Source organism: Elephas maximus, chromosome 5 (genome assembly GCF_024166365.1).
Source record: "Elephas maximus indicus isolate mEleMax1 chromosome 5, mEleMax1 primary haplotype, whole genome shotgun sequence".
NCBI lineage: Eukaryota > Metazoa > Chordata > Mammalia > Proboscidea > Elephantidae > Elephas > Elephas maximus.
The window spans coordinates 159,235,323-159,249,701 of record NC_064823.1 but is presented as its reverse complement, the minus strand read 5'-3'; the positions used below and the strand labels follow the sequence as shown (position 1 = coordinate 159,249,701).

At 57.2% G+C, this 14,379-nt stretch overlaps 1 protein-coding gene across 2 annotated transcripts; it reads left to right on the top strand.

Annotated features, from left to right (window-relative positions):
- Positions 1-1,256: 1,256 nt before the first annotated feature.
- LOC126077322 (spondin-2-like) lies at positions 1,257-13,950 on the top strand. 2 transcript variants are annotated; one of them, XM_049886556.1, is made up of 7 exons: positions 1,257-1,556; positions 2,168-2,378; positions 3,038-3,261; positions 3,432-3,623; positions 4,317-4,491; positions 9,211-9,423; positions 9,735-13,950. In XM_049886556.1, exons 2-6 carry the CDS (start codon positions 2,171-2,173, stop codon positions 9,393-9,395), a joined length of 984 nt encoding a protein of 327 aa, XP_049742513.1. In that variant the 5' UTR covers positions 1,257-1,556; positions 2,168-2,170; the 3' UTR covers positions 9,396-9,423; positions 9,735-13,950. The 2 variants fall into 2 exon arrangements, with proteins under 2 accessions (XP_049742513.1, XP_049742512.1); XM_049886555.1 differs by lacking the exon at positions 9,735-13,950 and having other exon boundaries at positions 9,211-9,721.
- Positions 13,951-14,379: the final 429 nt, after the last annotated feature.

The following is a 14,379-nucleotide window of genomic DNA, read 5'->3' as shown; positions in this document are numbered from 1 at the left end:
TTGTTTTTTAAGCAAATCAGTAAACATCCTAAACATTTATCATGATTTTGAACGTGTAAGTATCGATAGCCGTAATGCACATAAACGAAAACTCTTTGGGGTCCTCACGGACTTTTAAGAGCCTAGCGGGGCCCTGAGGCCCAAAAGTTCGAGAATTCCTGATTTAGAGTTTCTGTTTGTCTTTAGCCTGAGGACAGAGTCTAAATACTGCATTCAAGAGTTAACTTCTGCACGGTTGCCTTATTGATACGGAATACAGGTTGGGTCATTTGGTTTGTATCCCATCCTTGTTGGTTCCATCTACTTCCTATCTCTTTTTGAATATAGGAAGCATTAACATGGTTCCCAAATGAGAGTGTGTGCGTGTGTTTTTGAGCTTGAAAGCTCCGTGGGCACTTCCAATGAGGGCTGAGCACTATTGAGCAAGACGCTCTCTACGGCCCTCCAACTTCGGAGATTCCGTGACTACAATTTCTATAAATATTTTTCTGACATTGAGCAGTGATAAACTTCAGAATATGTTGGTGATGGCTTTCCACAAGCCACCCATTCCAGTAACTCTACCTAAGGGAGGGAAAAGCTGCTGAGATCCCTACAGCCCTTTCTTCCCAGGGCCCTGGAGCAGTGGGCTCAGGCTTGTTGGGGCACGCCATCTGTGCACTGCCTGTCCCTGGTCCACAGACCTGCCACCCTGCAGCCGTCTGAAGCCTGGCATGGGCAAAAGGGAGGATGGCTGCCCTTTCTTGGTCTCATCACTGGCTCCCTGAACTCGTTGCCCCAGACGTGGTTCTGTCCAAAAGAGGAAGAGGAGGGTCGGCGTCAGGATGGCGTCTGGGGCAGTGTGGCTGGCTGCTCCTGTGGAAGCGACAGGCTGCGGTGGGATAGAGGTGGTTGTGTTTGACCGGCTGGCTGAAACCCTGAGCCCCAAAGGCCAGAGATGTCCCCAGCCGGGAACCCCTGGCAGTTGTCCCAGCCCACATCCAATACTTCAGCTGACATCAGACCAGGAATAGGCCAGCCATTCAGGTCACACCCTGCCCAGAAAGGTGTGACACCTGGCTTTAATTCAGAGACTGTGCCCAGAGGCTGGGCCTACATACTGTCCAGGAGCACAAAGGAGCTCAGTCGCCCCAGAGGGGACTCTGTGAAAGCAGGAGAGGAGAGGAGCAAGGCAGAGGGCGGGGAGGAAGGGAGGGGAGGACAGGAAGGGAAGACAAAGGAAGGGGTGCGGCTGGGCAGGAGCAGAGGGAGGGGAGTGAGCTCAACTCTGGAGGAGGCCCTGAGCTCAGCAGTCTTCGGGAGGAGCTGGAGGAGTGCTCTGGAGGGTGGGAGGCTCAGTCAGCACCCGAGGGATCCACGCTGGGCCAGGAGCTGCTGGTTAAAGAGCCTTTTCCCCTGGCCCCCTGCCTCTCTCGGGAGCTGAGTGCTGGAGTGCGGTGGCAGGAGGAGCCACAGCCTCATAGGCGGGTGCCGTCCTCATCCTTGGCACAAAGAGGAGGTTCAGGGCTTCTGCTCCGACCAGCCCCACTGCTGGCCAGCTCTGCAGCTCCTTCCTGGTGAGTACTGCGCGCACCTCTGCCCCCAAGATGCGCAGACCCAGAGCGCGACCCTTCAGACCAGAAACCTGCAACAGCCCAGAGGGAAGGAACCCCAGCCAGGAAGTGGCCACCGCCGAGCTTTACTCTGGAGTCCTTGGGGACAGCATGCTGCTCGCTTTGCTCCAAGGTTGCTGTGCAGTCAGCAATCTGCACGGTTTGCAGCCTCAGCAGTGGGGCACGGAGCCGCGTGTGCTGTGTGTAACTCCTTGAGGCCACCCCCTGGAGCTGCCAAGTGCAATTGTAGCCCACAGTCCTTAGCAAAGGAGGTGGCGTTGTCATCCTCACAGCCACAGCGAGCCAGGGATTCTTTCTGTTTGTGCAGAACCGTTAGCTAGCCTGAGGTAAGATATCCAGGGCGATAGATCTGCTGAGACTTCTGCCAGATGAGAGTTGTGGGGAGCACCAAGAGGAGTGCGGGCACATTGGGGGTGTCCTCAGAGCACCTTGCCCCAACGTGCCACCTAGCGTCCTCCTGGTGTCTGCGCTGCCTGAGGTCTTACAGGCCTGGTTCTCAGGGAGTGTCTGCGGACGGGTGGGGCCAGCATGTGACACTCCCTCTCTGCTCACAGGCGATGGGGACCCTGATGCCTGCCACCTCCTGGGCCCTCCTCCTGGCCACACTGGGCTCCGTGGCTGGCCTACCTCTGGAGGGAGAGCCTGGCTGCACTGCCCGGCACCTGGCCAGATACAGCATCACCTTCATGGGGAAGTGGAGCCAGACAGCCTTCCCCAAGCAGTACCCTCTATTCAGGCCCCCTGCGCAGTGGTCTTCCTTGCTGGGTAAGTGAGAGCTCTCTCCCCGCCAGGCTGGGGTGTCAGAGCCCCTGGAGTCCACAGGGAGCACAGGGAGGGTTACAGAGCCGGCTGTTCACACACACACACACACACACATACACACGCAGTCAGCCCTGACAGCTGTACAGCACTTCAGGTTGAAGGGCAGCTCCCATTCCATTTACATCCGTGCAGGAAATAAAGCTCAGCCCGCGGTGTGCCAGTGATCCCTGGCCCCGGGGACATGGTGAGGGGCCGGTGGCTGGTCTCTGGGAAGGCCGGTCAGCCAGGTGAAGGGGCCCAGGGAGGAACAGCTGCAGATCTCACCATTCATGCACAGTGGGGGGGGGGCAGTGCTCCCTGGTGCCCTCACAGAGGGAAGGAAAGGGGGAGGGGAGAGGCGGGATGGAGCCCTTACGGGGGTGGAGCAGGCAGCCCCCACCCAGAGGGTGGGGGAGGGGGTGGCAGAGGGACACAGCCTTCACCCGGAGGGTGGGGGGGCACAGCCCTCATCCAGAGGATGGGGGGGAGCACAGCTCTCAGCCAGAGGGTGAGGTGGGGACACAGGTCTCACTCAGAGAGCGGGGGGCCAAAGGGCTTGCCCCGAGGGGGCCAGCTGGGCCTCCAGCCTCAGAGGGCCACTCCCCGGGCTGCTCTGTCCCCAGGGGCCACCCACAGCTCTGACTACAGCATGTGGAAGAAGAATGAGTATGTCAGTAACGGGCTGCGGGACTTCGCTGAGAGGGGCGAGGCCTGGGCCCTGATGAAGGAGATCGAGGCGGCCGGCGAGAAGATCCAGAGTGTGCACGGGGTCTTCTCGGCCCCCGCTGTCCCCACAGGCACGGGGCAGACCTCCGCAGAGCTGGAGGCGCACGCCAGGCACTCGCTGGTGAGGGGGCCACGGCCGTGCCAAGGGAGTGGGGCGGCGGTGCAGGGCAAAGGGAGCCCATAAAGGGAGCCCATTCAGGTGCCTCTGGTTAGGCGTGAGGGCAGAGCCGAGGCTCGGCCTCCCTGTCCGGTGGTCAGCCGGGTCAGTGTGCCGCGTCCCGGCTGCCCCAGGTCTCCTTCGTGGTGCGCATCGTGCCCAGCCCCGACTGGTTTGTGGGCATCGACAGCCTGGACCTCTGCGAGGGAGACCGCTGGAAGGACCAGGTCTCATTGGACCTGTTTCCCTACGACGCTGGCACAGACAGTGGCTTCACCTTCTCTTCCCCCAACTTTGCGACCATCCCGCAGGACACAGTGACTGAGGTGAGTGGGGCAGCCACCCTTCGTCCTGGAATCTACTGCATGTGCTCGAGGAGTCCCCACCCCAGGCGCTGGCTGTGCAGCCTCAGGAGGGGGCAGGGAGCAGGGGAGCCAGGCCTCCTGTGTCCACGCTGCCCAAAGGCCTGAGGACGCCGAGCAGGGCAAGTCTGTGTTAACAGTGCTCTCTGGGCGTTCTGGTATCTGCTGTGAGTTTAGAAGACACCCCTGTTTCTAGCGTCCCTGATGAAGGGGTGTGGGGGGGCGTGGTCCTGGGGGTAGGAACGGTAGCTCTGGAGGAACAGTGCAGGAATGTGGCTTCAGGCCAACCTCCCCTGCGGGGTCTTGAGGTGGTCGCTGCCTCGACTGGTCTTGGTTCCCAGAAGCCCTCATTCTGTGGGGCCACAGAGAAGATGAGAGCACGTGGCTGGTAAGCCCCATCTCTGCTGTGCAGTCTGTGAGCCCACCTGGTGGGATATTGTTGGAGTGGGGCCTGAGGATTGGGGTGGGCCCGAGGAGTGCGCCCCAGAGGTCAGGAACCACAGCCGTCCTGCCTGTGCTCGCTTGTGCAGACCCCAGTTGGAGTCTGCTGGGCCCATGGACCTGGCGCTGTAGGCTTCTGCACCTGGGAGCCTTGCGGGCGCTGGCAGGTGGGCTCTGGGGTTTCTGTGCCAACTCCTTCTCTTCTTCTCATCCCAGATAACGTCTTCCTTCCCAAGTCATCCAGCAAACTCCTTCTACTATCCGCGGCTGAAGTCCCTGCCCCCAATGGCCAGAGTGAACTTGGTGCGGCTTCCACACAGCTCCAGGACCTTCGTCCTGCCCACCCAGGACCTGGCCGGCACGGGTAACGAGATTCTCGACACCCTCTCAGGTAATGCACGTGGTGGGTGGGCATAACCCTCAAGAATACCGATACATCAGCAGAGAGGAGGAGGGCATTGGAGATGGCTTTGAGCACCCACCTTCGCCCACCTCTCATTCCCTCCAATTAAGATGCAGGATTTCCGGCGTGGCCATGCCCAGGGCTCAGGCCAGAGTGGAGGCTCTCAGGGAACTGCGGTGCTCGCGGTGCTCACTCCCTGGGCTCCTCATGTCCCGGGGCCTGTGGGTGCCCCGAGGCACCGGTGCAGAGGGCTCTGTGACAGAGCACACAGCAGCAGCCCAATAACTGTGCCCCGCTGTAAGGCACCTCATAGCATGAGATCTCCTGTCAACCCTAAGGTAATCTTTAGGAGCATTATTATTGCCATGGAAGAGAAACTGACATTCAGAGAGGTGAGCGCCATGTCCAAGATGGCACATCTGCTGGCGTGAGGCAAGCCCTCATGACAGAAATACAGCGTCCAAGCGCCAACCCTCTGGGGTAGGGCAGAGAGCCAGCTAAACCAGATGACTTGCCAAGTCTGTGGACTTGAGACGGGTCACCCTCACATCCAAGAGCCCTGGTTGAGCAATGGTTAAGTGCTCGACTGCTGACTGAAAGGTTGGCATTGCAAACCTACCCAGCAGCTCTGCAGGAGGAAGAACTGGCTCTCTGCTCCCGTAAAGATTACAGCCTAGAAAACCCTCTGAGGCAGTTCTACTCTGTCACATGTGGTCGCCATGAGCTGGGGGCAACTGAACAGCATCTGACAACAGCCACCACCACCGCCCTCACTCGGCCCCGCTGTGTAATGGGGAAAAGGAGGCAGGAGCCCCCGCAAGGCACTCCAGGTGAAGACCTGGGCAACGATGCCCTTGGATTCTTTGAAAGCAGATTTCTCCGATTGGAAACCAGGCTCCCTCAGGTGTGAGCTGCCCGAGACAGGCATGCCAGCAGGGGCTTGAGGTGGGTATTAATCACAGGTGGGTTGACCAGGAGAGTGTTGACCCTCTGGTGCTCAGATGCCTGAAGCCACAAACCACTCCTCAGGCCCCAGTGGGACCGCCTGTGCTTTGGCTCAAAAAAGCCTGAGTCTCTTTAAGCAATTTCAAAATTAGGGGATCTGGAGCATTCATTAACATAATTCTAAAAGATTTGCTATTTGGTTGATTCAAACCCTGAAGTGAATAGTTTAACGTTCCACAAAATATGCAAATGGAAGCATTGTTCGTGATTGCGGTCAGAAGTGAATCTTAATAGTCAACTTGAGACAGGCTCTGAGAAGCAGTGGCCCAGTCAAAGACATCCCTGCTAACAGGGAAGGATGAGAACATGGCTGCGTGGAGCCCGTCTATGCTGCAGTGACAGGACCTGGGCTTCAGTGTCTGGATGTGGGCTAGATCTCACACACCAGCTCCTGTGGAAAGTCACAGGGCTTCACTCCGACGGAGGCGACCTTTCCCGCCGGCTTGGGGCTAGGCTGATAGCGCACCTGAGGCAGGGTGAGCAGCCATGAGCATCCTGCTGAACCCCTTCGTGAGTGTCAGCCGGAGGCTGAGCACCGGTGGCCTGGTGGTGTGCAGGCTGGGTACTGCACAGTGAAGGCCTGTTTGCCCACCACGCTCACACCAGCCGCTCCTGGAATACCTCCACATCCCAGGACACCGGGCCCCGTGACAGACTGGAGAAGCCCATGTGCACTCAACGACAGTCTGCCACTTAGGGTGACCTGGCAATGCACCACCACTAGAGGGCAGGAGTAGCTGCACATCCGTGACACCTAAGCGCCCCCAGTGAAAGAGGACTTCATCCAATCGGTTGCATAGGGCACTGCACATGATAACAACAGGTATCTCTTGTGGTAGATCTGGGTTCGACCCACATCGGAGGAGCCTCGTTAGCGGTGGGGCCAGTCGCCTTGTTCTTGCTACTTACAGCAGACCCTGCTCCCTGCAAGGGCTGGATTTAGGCAGGACCCAGGAGTCCACCTCAGACAGCTGGGAGCTTCTCAGGCAGGCCTCCACCTGGGCTCACAGGGTTGGTCAGGGTCAGCTCAGCTCAGCCAGTGGGACAGTGAGGCCACCTTGGGAGGATAGTGAGGCCACCTGGCTGAAGGAAATGTGCTGGGAGCCAGAGAACCAGATACAAGAGCTGTGGTCCTCATCCTCAGGGGAGGCACAGCCCGGCAGGAAGATAAACTCTGAGCGTACCATTAGAACAGGTGTGGCATCTGCCCCTGCAGGTGAGGGCAGGCCATTGTGGCACAAAACTGGGTGACCAACTCTCCTTGGTGGGAGAGAGGTGCAGTCAGACATGCACTGCAGGGCTGGGAGAAGGAGCGGGTGCTGGCAGCGGCAGGGCATGCCAGGAGGAAGGTTCAGCCTGTGGACACAGAGCGAGCTACAGTGTGGGTGTGTGCGCCAAGGCGCTCTCTCGGGTGGGAGGTGGCTGGAGCTTGGTCAGGGAGCCTGGTACAGCCTGCAGACAGTAAAGTGGCAGTCTAATCAGCATGTAGGGTTCCACCAGGAGATGTCCCCAGACAGGACAGGGCTTCATCTATCCTCCACTCAGCACCCAAGGCTCTTGGGAAGAAGGCAAACCCTGCTTCAAACCTGTCCCGGGCGCCCCTAGAATGTCTCCTAGAATGAAGGCTGCAGCCTGGCCCGCTGGCCTTCGTACCCCTTCTTGGCCCCTTCTGAGAGCTGTCCTCCCTCACGCTGTCCTGGGCCCCACTCTCACGCCTACCTCACCAGAGCTGACCTGCTTCTCTGGCTGCAGGGGTCCCATAGCCACCATGTCCTCAGGGCTCTGGAGAGGTCCCTGTCGGGTGCTCTGACAGCTTCCTGGTGCCCATCACAGTCGTTGTGGGGGAGGCGGGATGTGCACCTTTGCTACCCTGTCTCTCCCATCCACTGTGAGTCCCAGAGGACACAGGGCCCAGATGGCCTGGCTCTCAGTGCACACTCATCCATGAGGCCAGCACAAAGGACTGGAAGGCCACTGCGCCTTCTGCTGTGACAACACTAAAGCTAGCTGGCAATGCAGGCCTTCCTCGCTGCCTCGCTGCACACAGCTGCTCCCATCCGCCTTTGCCTTGAAGTGGTTTGCCCTTATTATGCCCTCGCTGTGTGCTAGGTCCCTGGGTGGCACAAACGGTTTGCACTCAGCTGCTAACCCAAAGGTTGTCAGTTCAAACCACCTAGTGCTGCCATGGAAGAAAGACCTGGCTTCTGCTTCCATAAAGATTATAGCCAAGAAAATGCTATGGAGCAGTTCTGCTCTGACACACAGGGTCACCACGAGTCGGAATCGACTCGACTACAACGGGTTTGGTTTGGTTTTGCGTATCAGGCACTTGATTCCCAAGCACTCAGGTGAACCTCCTAACAGGCCAGCGAGGCGGGTGCTATGACTACCCTGATTTGATCGTAGGAGTTAAGAAACATTGGGGTTCACTCCCAGGCAGGCTGGCTCCTGTGCTCTCACACTCAGCCACAATTCTAGACACAGCTTCTTGTACAGTCTCTCCAAAGCCTCAGCTCCCGAGGGCCGCTGCAGGCCCCGGCTCCACCCCTGCCCCAGATGTGGACCTGGCTGGATGCTGGGGTCTCAGTGGGCGGTGTGGGGCGTCACTGTAAAACACTGCAGGCACTGCCTTTCTGATTCCCGCTGACTCCCCTCTTCACATACCTTCTCTCCTTCCTGACTTCCTCAGACACTCATGACGTACTTATGGAGGTCTCATTCTTTGTTACCTCCGAGCTGGGAACAGGATGCTGGGAGAATCAAGCCTTTTAACCAGGGAGTCCACGTCCAACCAGGACAGTGAGATAGCTGAGATGGGGGAAGGCAATGGCCCCTGTTGTGTTGACTGACTGAGTTAAATGTGCTTTAAGCGAATCTAAAAGGCAGAAATGGAATTCTAGTCCCTGGGTGGTACAAACTGTTAGTGGTTCAAATCCACCCAGAGGCACCTCAGAAGAAAGGCCTGGCGACCTACTTCCAAAAAATCAGCCACTGAAACCCTAGGGAACTGAGTTCTGCTCTGACACACATGGGGCCGCCGTGAATCAGAACCGACTCCACCACAACCGGTTTTTTTTTTTTTGGTAACAAGTGTGCTACCACCTCCGCCGGGCACGACACAGAGGCGATGAGACACCTTGCTCATCGACCGGCTCAGCATGGGGTGTGCACAAGAGGCACTTTCACTTTCCTTTGGAAAAAGGGAAATGACAAGGTGATTTCACCATAACAAAAATTGAGTATTTTTATTTATGACAATACTGGAAACAGATGGGAAATCTATACTGGAAATGTTCGAGCCCCACGGATGGAGATGAACAACCCAAACAAGCCCTTGAGGAATCCAGCAGTTGTTGGAACAATGTCTGCGTTGATCTAAGCTGCTGTCAGAGAAGCCAACCTCACCACAGCCCACAGCTCATCCATGCCCAAAGGCCAAGACACCGCTGAGACTTGACACACCGTCCGGACTTCAGGATAACACTGTCAAACTCAAGTCGTGCCGGTTGTCTTTTAGAAGGCTGCTTTTGGTAACATCCACTTTGTAGCTCACTCTACAATGTGGCTGTGATGTTTGACCGCGGGCTGCAATGGTGTATATACACATGGGTGGCGGGGGGGCTGGGGGGGGGGTCCTTCTGTCTCTGTTAAGCATCTCCGTTACACCAGTGTTCATGTTTTGGGTCTTTGTGCTTGATCCAGTTCCACAGACGCCGCTGGACTGCGAGGTGTCCCTGTGGTCGTCTTGGGGGCTGTGCGAAGGTCGCTGTGGGAGGCTGGGAGCCAAGAGCAGAACTCGCTACGTCCGCGTGCAGCCCGCCAACAACGGGACCCCCTGCCCTGAGCTGGAAGAGAAGGCAGATTGCACCCCTGACAACTGTGTCTAAGACGAGCACAGATCCTCGGGCCCCGAAGGCAAGGCGGGCAGGCCAGGCAGACAGCGGGCGAACCTCTGGTGGTTCGGGTCTGGGGTCGCAGAGGGGTCTACGCAAGCTTACAGCAGGCTGGATGGCCTTTGCCTGAGGTGGTTCTGTCATATTCCTGCACCCTGGTGGACCTTCTGGACAGAGGGTGGAGGCCCAGGCGGGACCCAAGATCGCAGCACAGAAGAGCCTGCATTGCCCCCTAGTGGTAGGGAGGGGACTTCCCTGAATAGCTGCTCCTTTTTGCCCACATTTTCCCTTCTATACAATCCATCCCATGTCCCAATCTCTCTCTGCTCTTAGGCTCTGTCGTTTCACAAGGATACTTCATATCCCCGAGGCTCACTAATCTCTACTCTAAATTATGTTTCACTGTAATTTATTACCGCTACGGAGACTGTCTTCAATGCCAAGCAGAGCGCTGTGCCCAACGTCTGGAATGTGCACCCCACACGGCTGTGACATACCTCAGATTTGGCCATCTGGGCAGCCAATGCACACGGGAGCTCCTGGAAACACAGTCATGGCTGGGGACCCCCCACCGATCGCTCCTCAGAGGGGCTGCCAGCCACGCCCTGCTCCTGCCAGCCAATTGGGAGTAACGGTGGTCAAGTACCAGGGTCACGTTCAGAAAATCCACCTGGTGTTCCGATGTTGTGATCTCTGTTCCCTCACAAAGGCTGATGGCCTATCATCTCTCGGGTCCTGAGTGTCCCTGCAGTGGAGGGACATTCTGGTGTGGAATACCAGAGGACACACCTCGAGGAGCACTGGGCAACGCTGTTGTGGCCATAAGCCGAGGGGACAGGACTTGGGAGAGGACATGGCACCCAGACCCAACGCTTTCACCTGCTCTCTGGGATCCTCTGGGACACAGGCAGGGACTGGAAGGAGAGAAGGATGGGCACGGGGGGTCAGATCAGGAAACCAGACAGGGCACCACAAGGGGAGTCCCTTGGAATTGAGATACTGCAGTGACATCAGAAGGCCCCAGTGTGATCTGCTCACCCAGGAGCCCAGCAGGTATAAGAGGCAGGTGGCCAGGGTCTGTGGTCTCACAGAGAAGCTGGACCAGGAGAGATGGGGGCCACACTGCTGGCACTGCTGCTCCTCATCCCTCTCTTCTCTGCAGAGGAGTCTCTCCTCGGACACCTGGCCTATCCCAGGCCCCTGGCCAAAACCCTGCTGTCCCCCTTCATCCCTCTTTGTGGTCTGGGGAGCTCACATACCTGCAGTCTTCCTCAACTGGACCCCTAACCATCCACGGACCACCCATCCCAGCCCACCGCCTTCAACCCTCCCCTCATCCACTGCCACCTTCAAACGCAGGCTCGTTGTCCCCTGAACACCAGTCCACCTGAGGACCTGCCAGCCCAGCCCACCATCTTTGACCCTCCACTAGTCCACTGGCACCTTCGAACCCGCACACATCATCCCCTGGACTTCCACCAGCTCATGGACCCGGCATCCCAGCCCGCTCTTTGACCCTCTACTTATCTACAGGCACCTTTGAACCTGCACGTATCGTCTCCTATACCACCTGAGGGCCTGCCATCCTAGCCCACTGTCTTTAACCCTCCACTCATCTACCAGAACCAGTGAATTCACACTCATGGCTCCCTGGGCCCCCGCCCAGCTGAGGACCTCCCATCCCAGCCTGCTGTCCTCAACCCTCTGCTTGTTCACTGGTACCTATGAATCTGCACTTGTCATCTTCTGGACCCCCTTGTGTCCACACACTCACCAGCCCAGCCCACTGTCTCCAAACTTCCACTCACCCACCAGCATCAGTGAACTTGCCCTGGTCCTCACCTGTCTAAGGACCTCCCAGCCCAGTCCACCGTCTTTGACCCCCTGCTGGCCCATCACCACCAGGGTAACCTTACTGTGTGTCTCCTGGACCCATGCCCATCTGCAAACCTCTTATCCCCACCCACCATCTTCAACCCTACACTGATACACCATCAGCAGGGAAACCAGTGGACATCCACGGGACCCCTGCCCACCTGCAGAACCCCCAGCCTAGCTCATCATCTTCAACCTTCTGATGGCCCACGGACAGCAAAGTAACATCACCGGATGTTCTCTGGATCCCCATCCACCTGTGGACCCCACATCCCAGGTCACCTCTTCAACCCTCCGCTTACATACCTGCAACACGGAAAGCTCAGTTTACATCCCCTGGTCTCCCACCCACCTGTGGACCCCCTATCCCAGCCCATCATCTTCAACCCTACGCTGGTCCACCAGGAGCAGGAAACCTAGTGGATATCTGCTTGACCCCTGCCCACCTGCAGAACCCCCAGCCCAGACCACCACCTTTGTTCCTCTGCTGGTCCACTGGCAGCAAGGTAACATCACAAGTTGTGTCCTGGACCCCCACCCACCTGCAGACCCCACATCCCAGGCCATTTTCAACCCTCCACCTGCATGCCTACAACAGAGAAAGAACAGTGTACACTTACAACAGAGAAAGATTGCCACACACCTGACGACCTCCCCGTCCCAGTCCCCCATCTTCAACCCTCTGATGGTCCTCTGGCATGAGGGAAACCACACAGGACATCCTTCCGACCCCTGCCAATCTGAGGACCCCCCATGCCAGGCCACCATCTTCAACCCTCCACTGGTCCACTGTCACCAGAGTTACCTCAGTGGACATCTGCTAGACCCCCACTCACCTGCAGACCCCACACCCAGGCCACTGTCTTCAACCTTCCGCTCGTCCACCTGCGGCAGGGAAACACCCTGGATGTTCCCTGGATCCCTGTCCACCCGCTGAACCCCCAGCCCAGCAACCATCTTTGACCTTGTGCTGGTCAGTTGGCAACAGGAAAACCTGACTGACTGTCCCCTGGACTGCTGTCTACTCGCCTGTGTATCCCTATCCCAGCCCGCTGTCTTCTACTCTCTGCTGGTCCATCAGCACCAGGGAAATCGCACCAAACATCCCCTGCATCCCCCCGTCCACTTGTGGATCCCTCACCCCAGCCCACCATCTTTAACATTCCACTGGTCCACAAGCAGCAAGGAAGCCTCACAGGACATCCCCTGGACCGCTGCCCGTCTGCTGAACCCCAGCCCAGCCCACCATCTTCACCCTTCTGCTTGTCCACCGGCAGCGGGAAACAAGAAAGGAACCAAGCCACTAGCACCGGCGGAAACAGTGTCTGCAGGGAGGGGCAGGGTTAGCCGTGAAGGCAGAGTTTCCTGACTCTGATCAGGGTCTTCGGGAGCATCTGTGGCCCAGGGTGGAGGCCCCTCCAGTGCTCAGAGGGGTGCAGGGCCCAGTTCTCATGCCTCACTGGGCTGAGGAGCACAGGGGCCATGGGCTGAAGACCTTTGGCCTGGGACAGAATTCAAACTCACGTCCTGGCAGGCATTTGTTTGGGGGACTCTTTTATTCTGGGGACTTAGTTTAGTTAGGGGGAGAAAAATATGGGCAGTCTATGAAGACCTCAAGCTGCTCCCGGAAGCCTTCTCCCAGGAGACAAAGTATGGAGCTCAGACACTGGTAGAATTTGAACAAGAAATAATACGTCTTAAAACCACCATCAGAACAAGGAGAGGAATTACCATCTGTCTGAGCTACATGATGCCCTCCCTGAGCTGGGAGGTGAACATCGCAGCTGACACACCTCCTTTCGCTCCTGTGGCCACAGGAAGCACAGGACTTCAGAGGAGGCAGTCCTCTACGTGGCCCAAAAGGCTCTGATCACTCCCATTCCTCCCCCAGTGGCATCTTTGGACTTCGGAAAAACCGTCGCATCACCACCAATGAAGCTTAATGGTTTGTCTAAAGAAGCAGCAGGGCTGGCACCCCCATATCTGATGATCCCCCTCTTAGGCTGATCAGGTGGGAAAACATGCATCATGCTCTGTGCCGTGAAACATACAAGAGCCTTCGTGGTGCAGTGGTTAAGAGCTACAGCCGCTAACCAAAAGGTTGGCAGTTCCAATCCACCGGCCGCTCCTTGGAAACCCTATGGGGCAGTTCTACTCTGTCCTATAGGGTCGCTTTGAGTCGGAATCAGCTCAACAGCAGTGGTTTTTTTTTTTTTTTTTTTTTTTAAGGGTGTTAAAGTGGATGGGGGAGGATCCTTGGGGTTCTCTATCCACAGTGCAAAGAGCATGGCCCCGTGGAGGACTTCCAACCCACTTGGACAGCTTGGAGCCAGGGAAGACCCTGTGATGGAACTTTTCCTGTTGTATGTTGTCTATGAATAATTAAAACAGCTTTCACTATTGGCAACACCATGTGTGTGTCTTGTGTGTAGGACTTGATAGGCTAAAAAAATCCCATCGGGTGGATACTTGGGATCTGGGGACAGTCTTGCAGGCAACCGGCCTGTGCAACGCAGACTTCAAGAATACACGGGATCCATTATGACTGTGAACAAGTTGCCGAGGAAGCCAGGCCCTGGGAGTAACGATGCTGAGTAGACACAGGTCCTCTGCTGAGCGCCTTGGAGATGGGAGGAGGTGATGGAGGGGTGGAGCAGGGCCTGCAGCAGCACAGGGAACTCTGAGCTGAACGATTTCTAGCATCAAATCCAGGAGGATCTGGAAGCTCAGGCCTCCCAGACAATGTCTTCACCACAGGAAAGGTGACGTCCTACACACCCCCACCCCTGGGAGGCCACAGAGGGAGCTGGACCTGATGCATGTATTAAATACATACTTTTGTTGGAATGAAAAAGTAGTGTCCCCAGGTGATTCTGATGTGTGGCCAGGGACGGCCACGCCTAGACCATGTCACAGGCCAGGAGCAGGTGTGTAGCAAGGGTAATGAGCACCCAGGGACAATCTCTAAATTGTGTGCTCCCCCAATTCAGGTGCTCAGGGGCAATCCCTAAATTGAGCACCGCCCCCCCCACCCCATTTCAAGATGAATAGATGTTGATAGGGGTGAAGAAAAGGAGCAGCTGAGCACGCCGTGGGCTGGCAA

What these genes read in the sequence shown, in the direction of transcription:
- LOC126077322 (XM_049886556.1), top strand. Translation starts at nt 2,171, where the DNA reads ATGGGGACCCTGATGCCTGCCACCTCCTGGGCCCTCCTCCTGGCCACA. An exon ending in CGCACGCCAGGCACTCGCTG is followed by an intron (nt 3,262 to 3,431) that starts GTGAGGGGGCCA and finishes CGGCTGCCCCAG; the next exon opens with GTCTCCTTCGTGGTGCGCAT. An exon ending in CGCAGGACACAGTGACTGAG is followed by an intron (nt 3,624 to 4,316) that starts GTGAGTGGGGCA and finishes TTCTCATCCCAG; the next exon opens with ATAACGTCTTCCTTCCCAAG.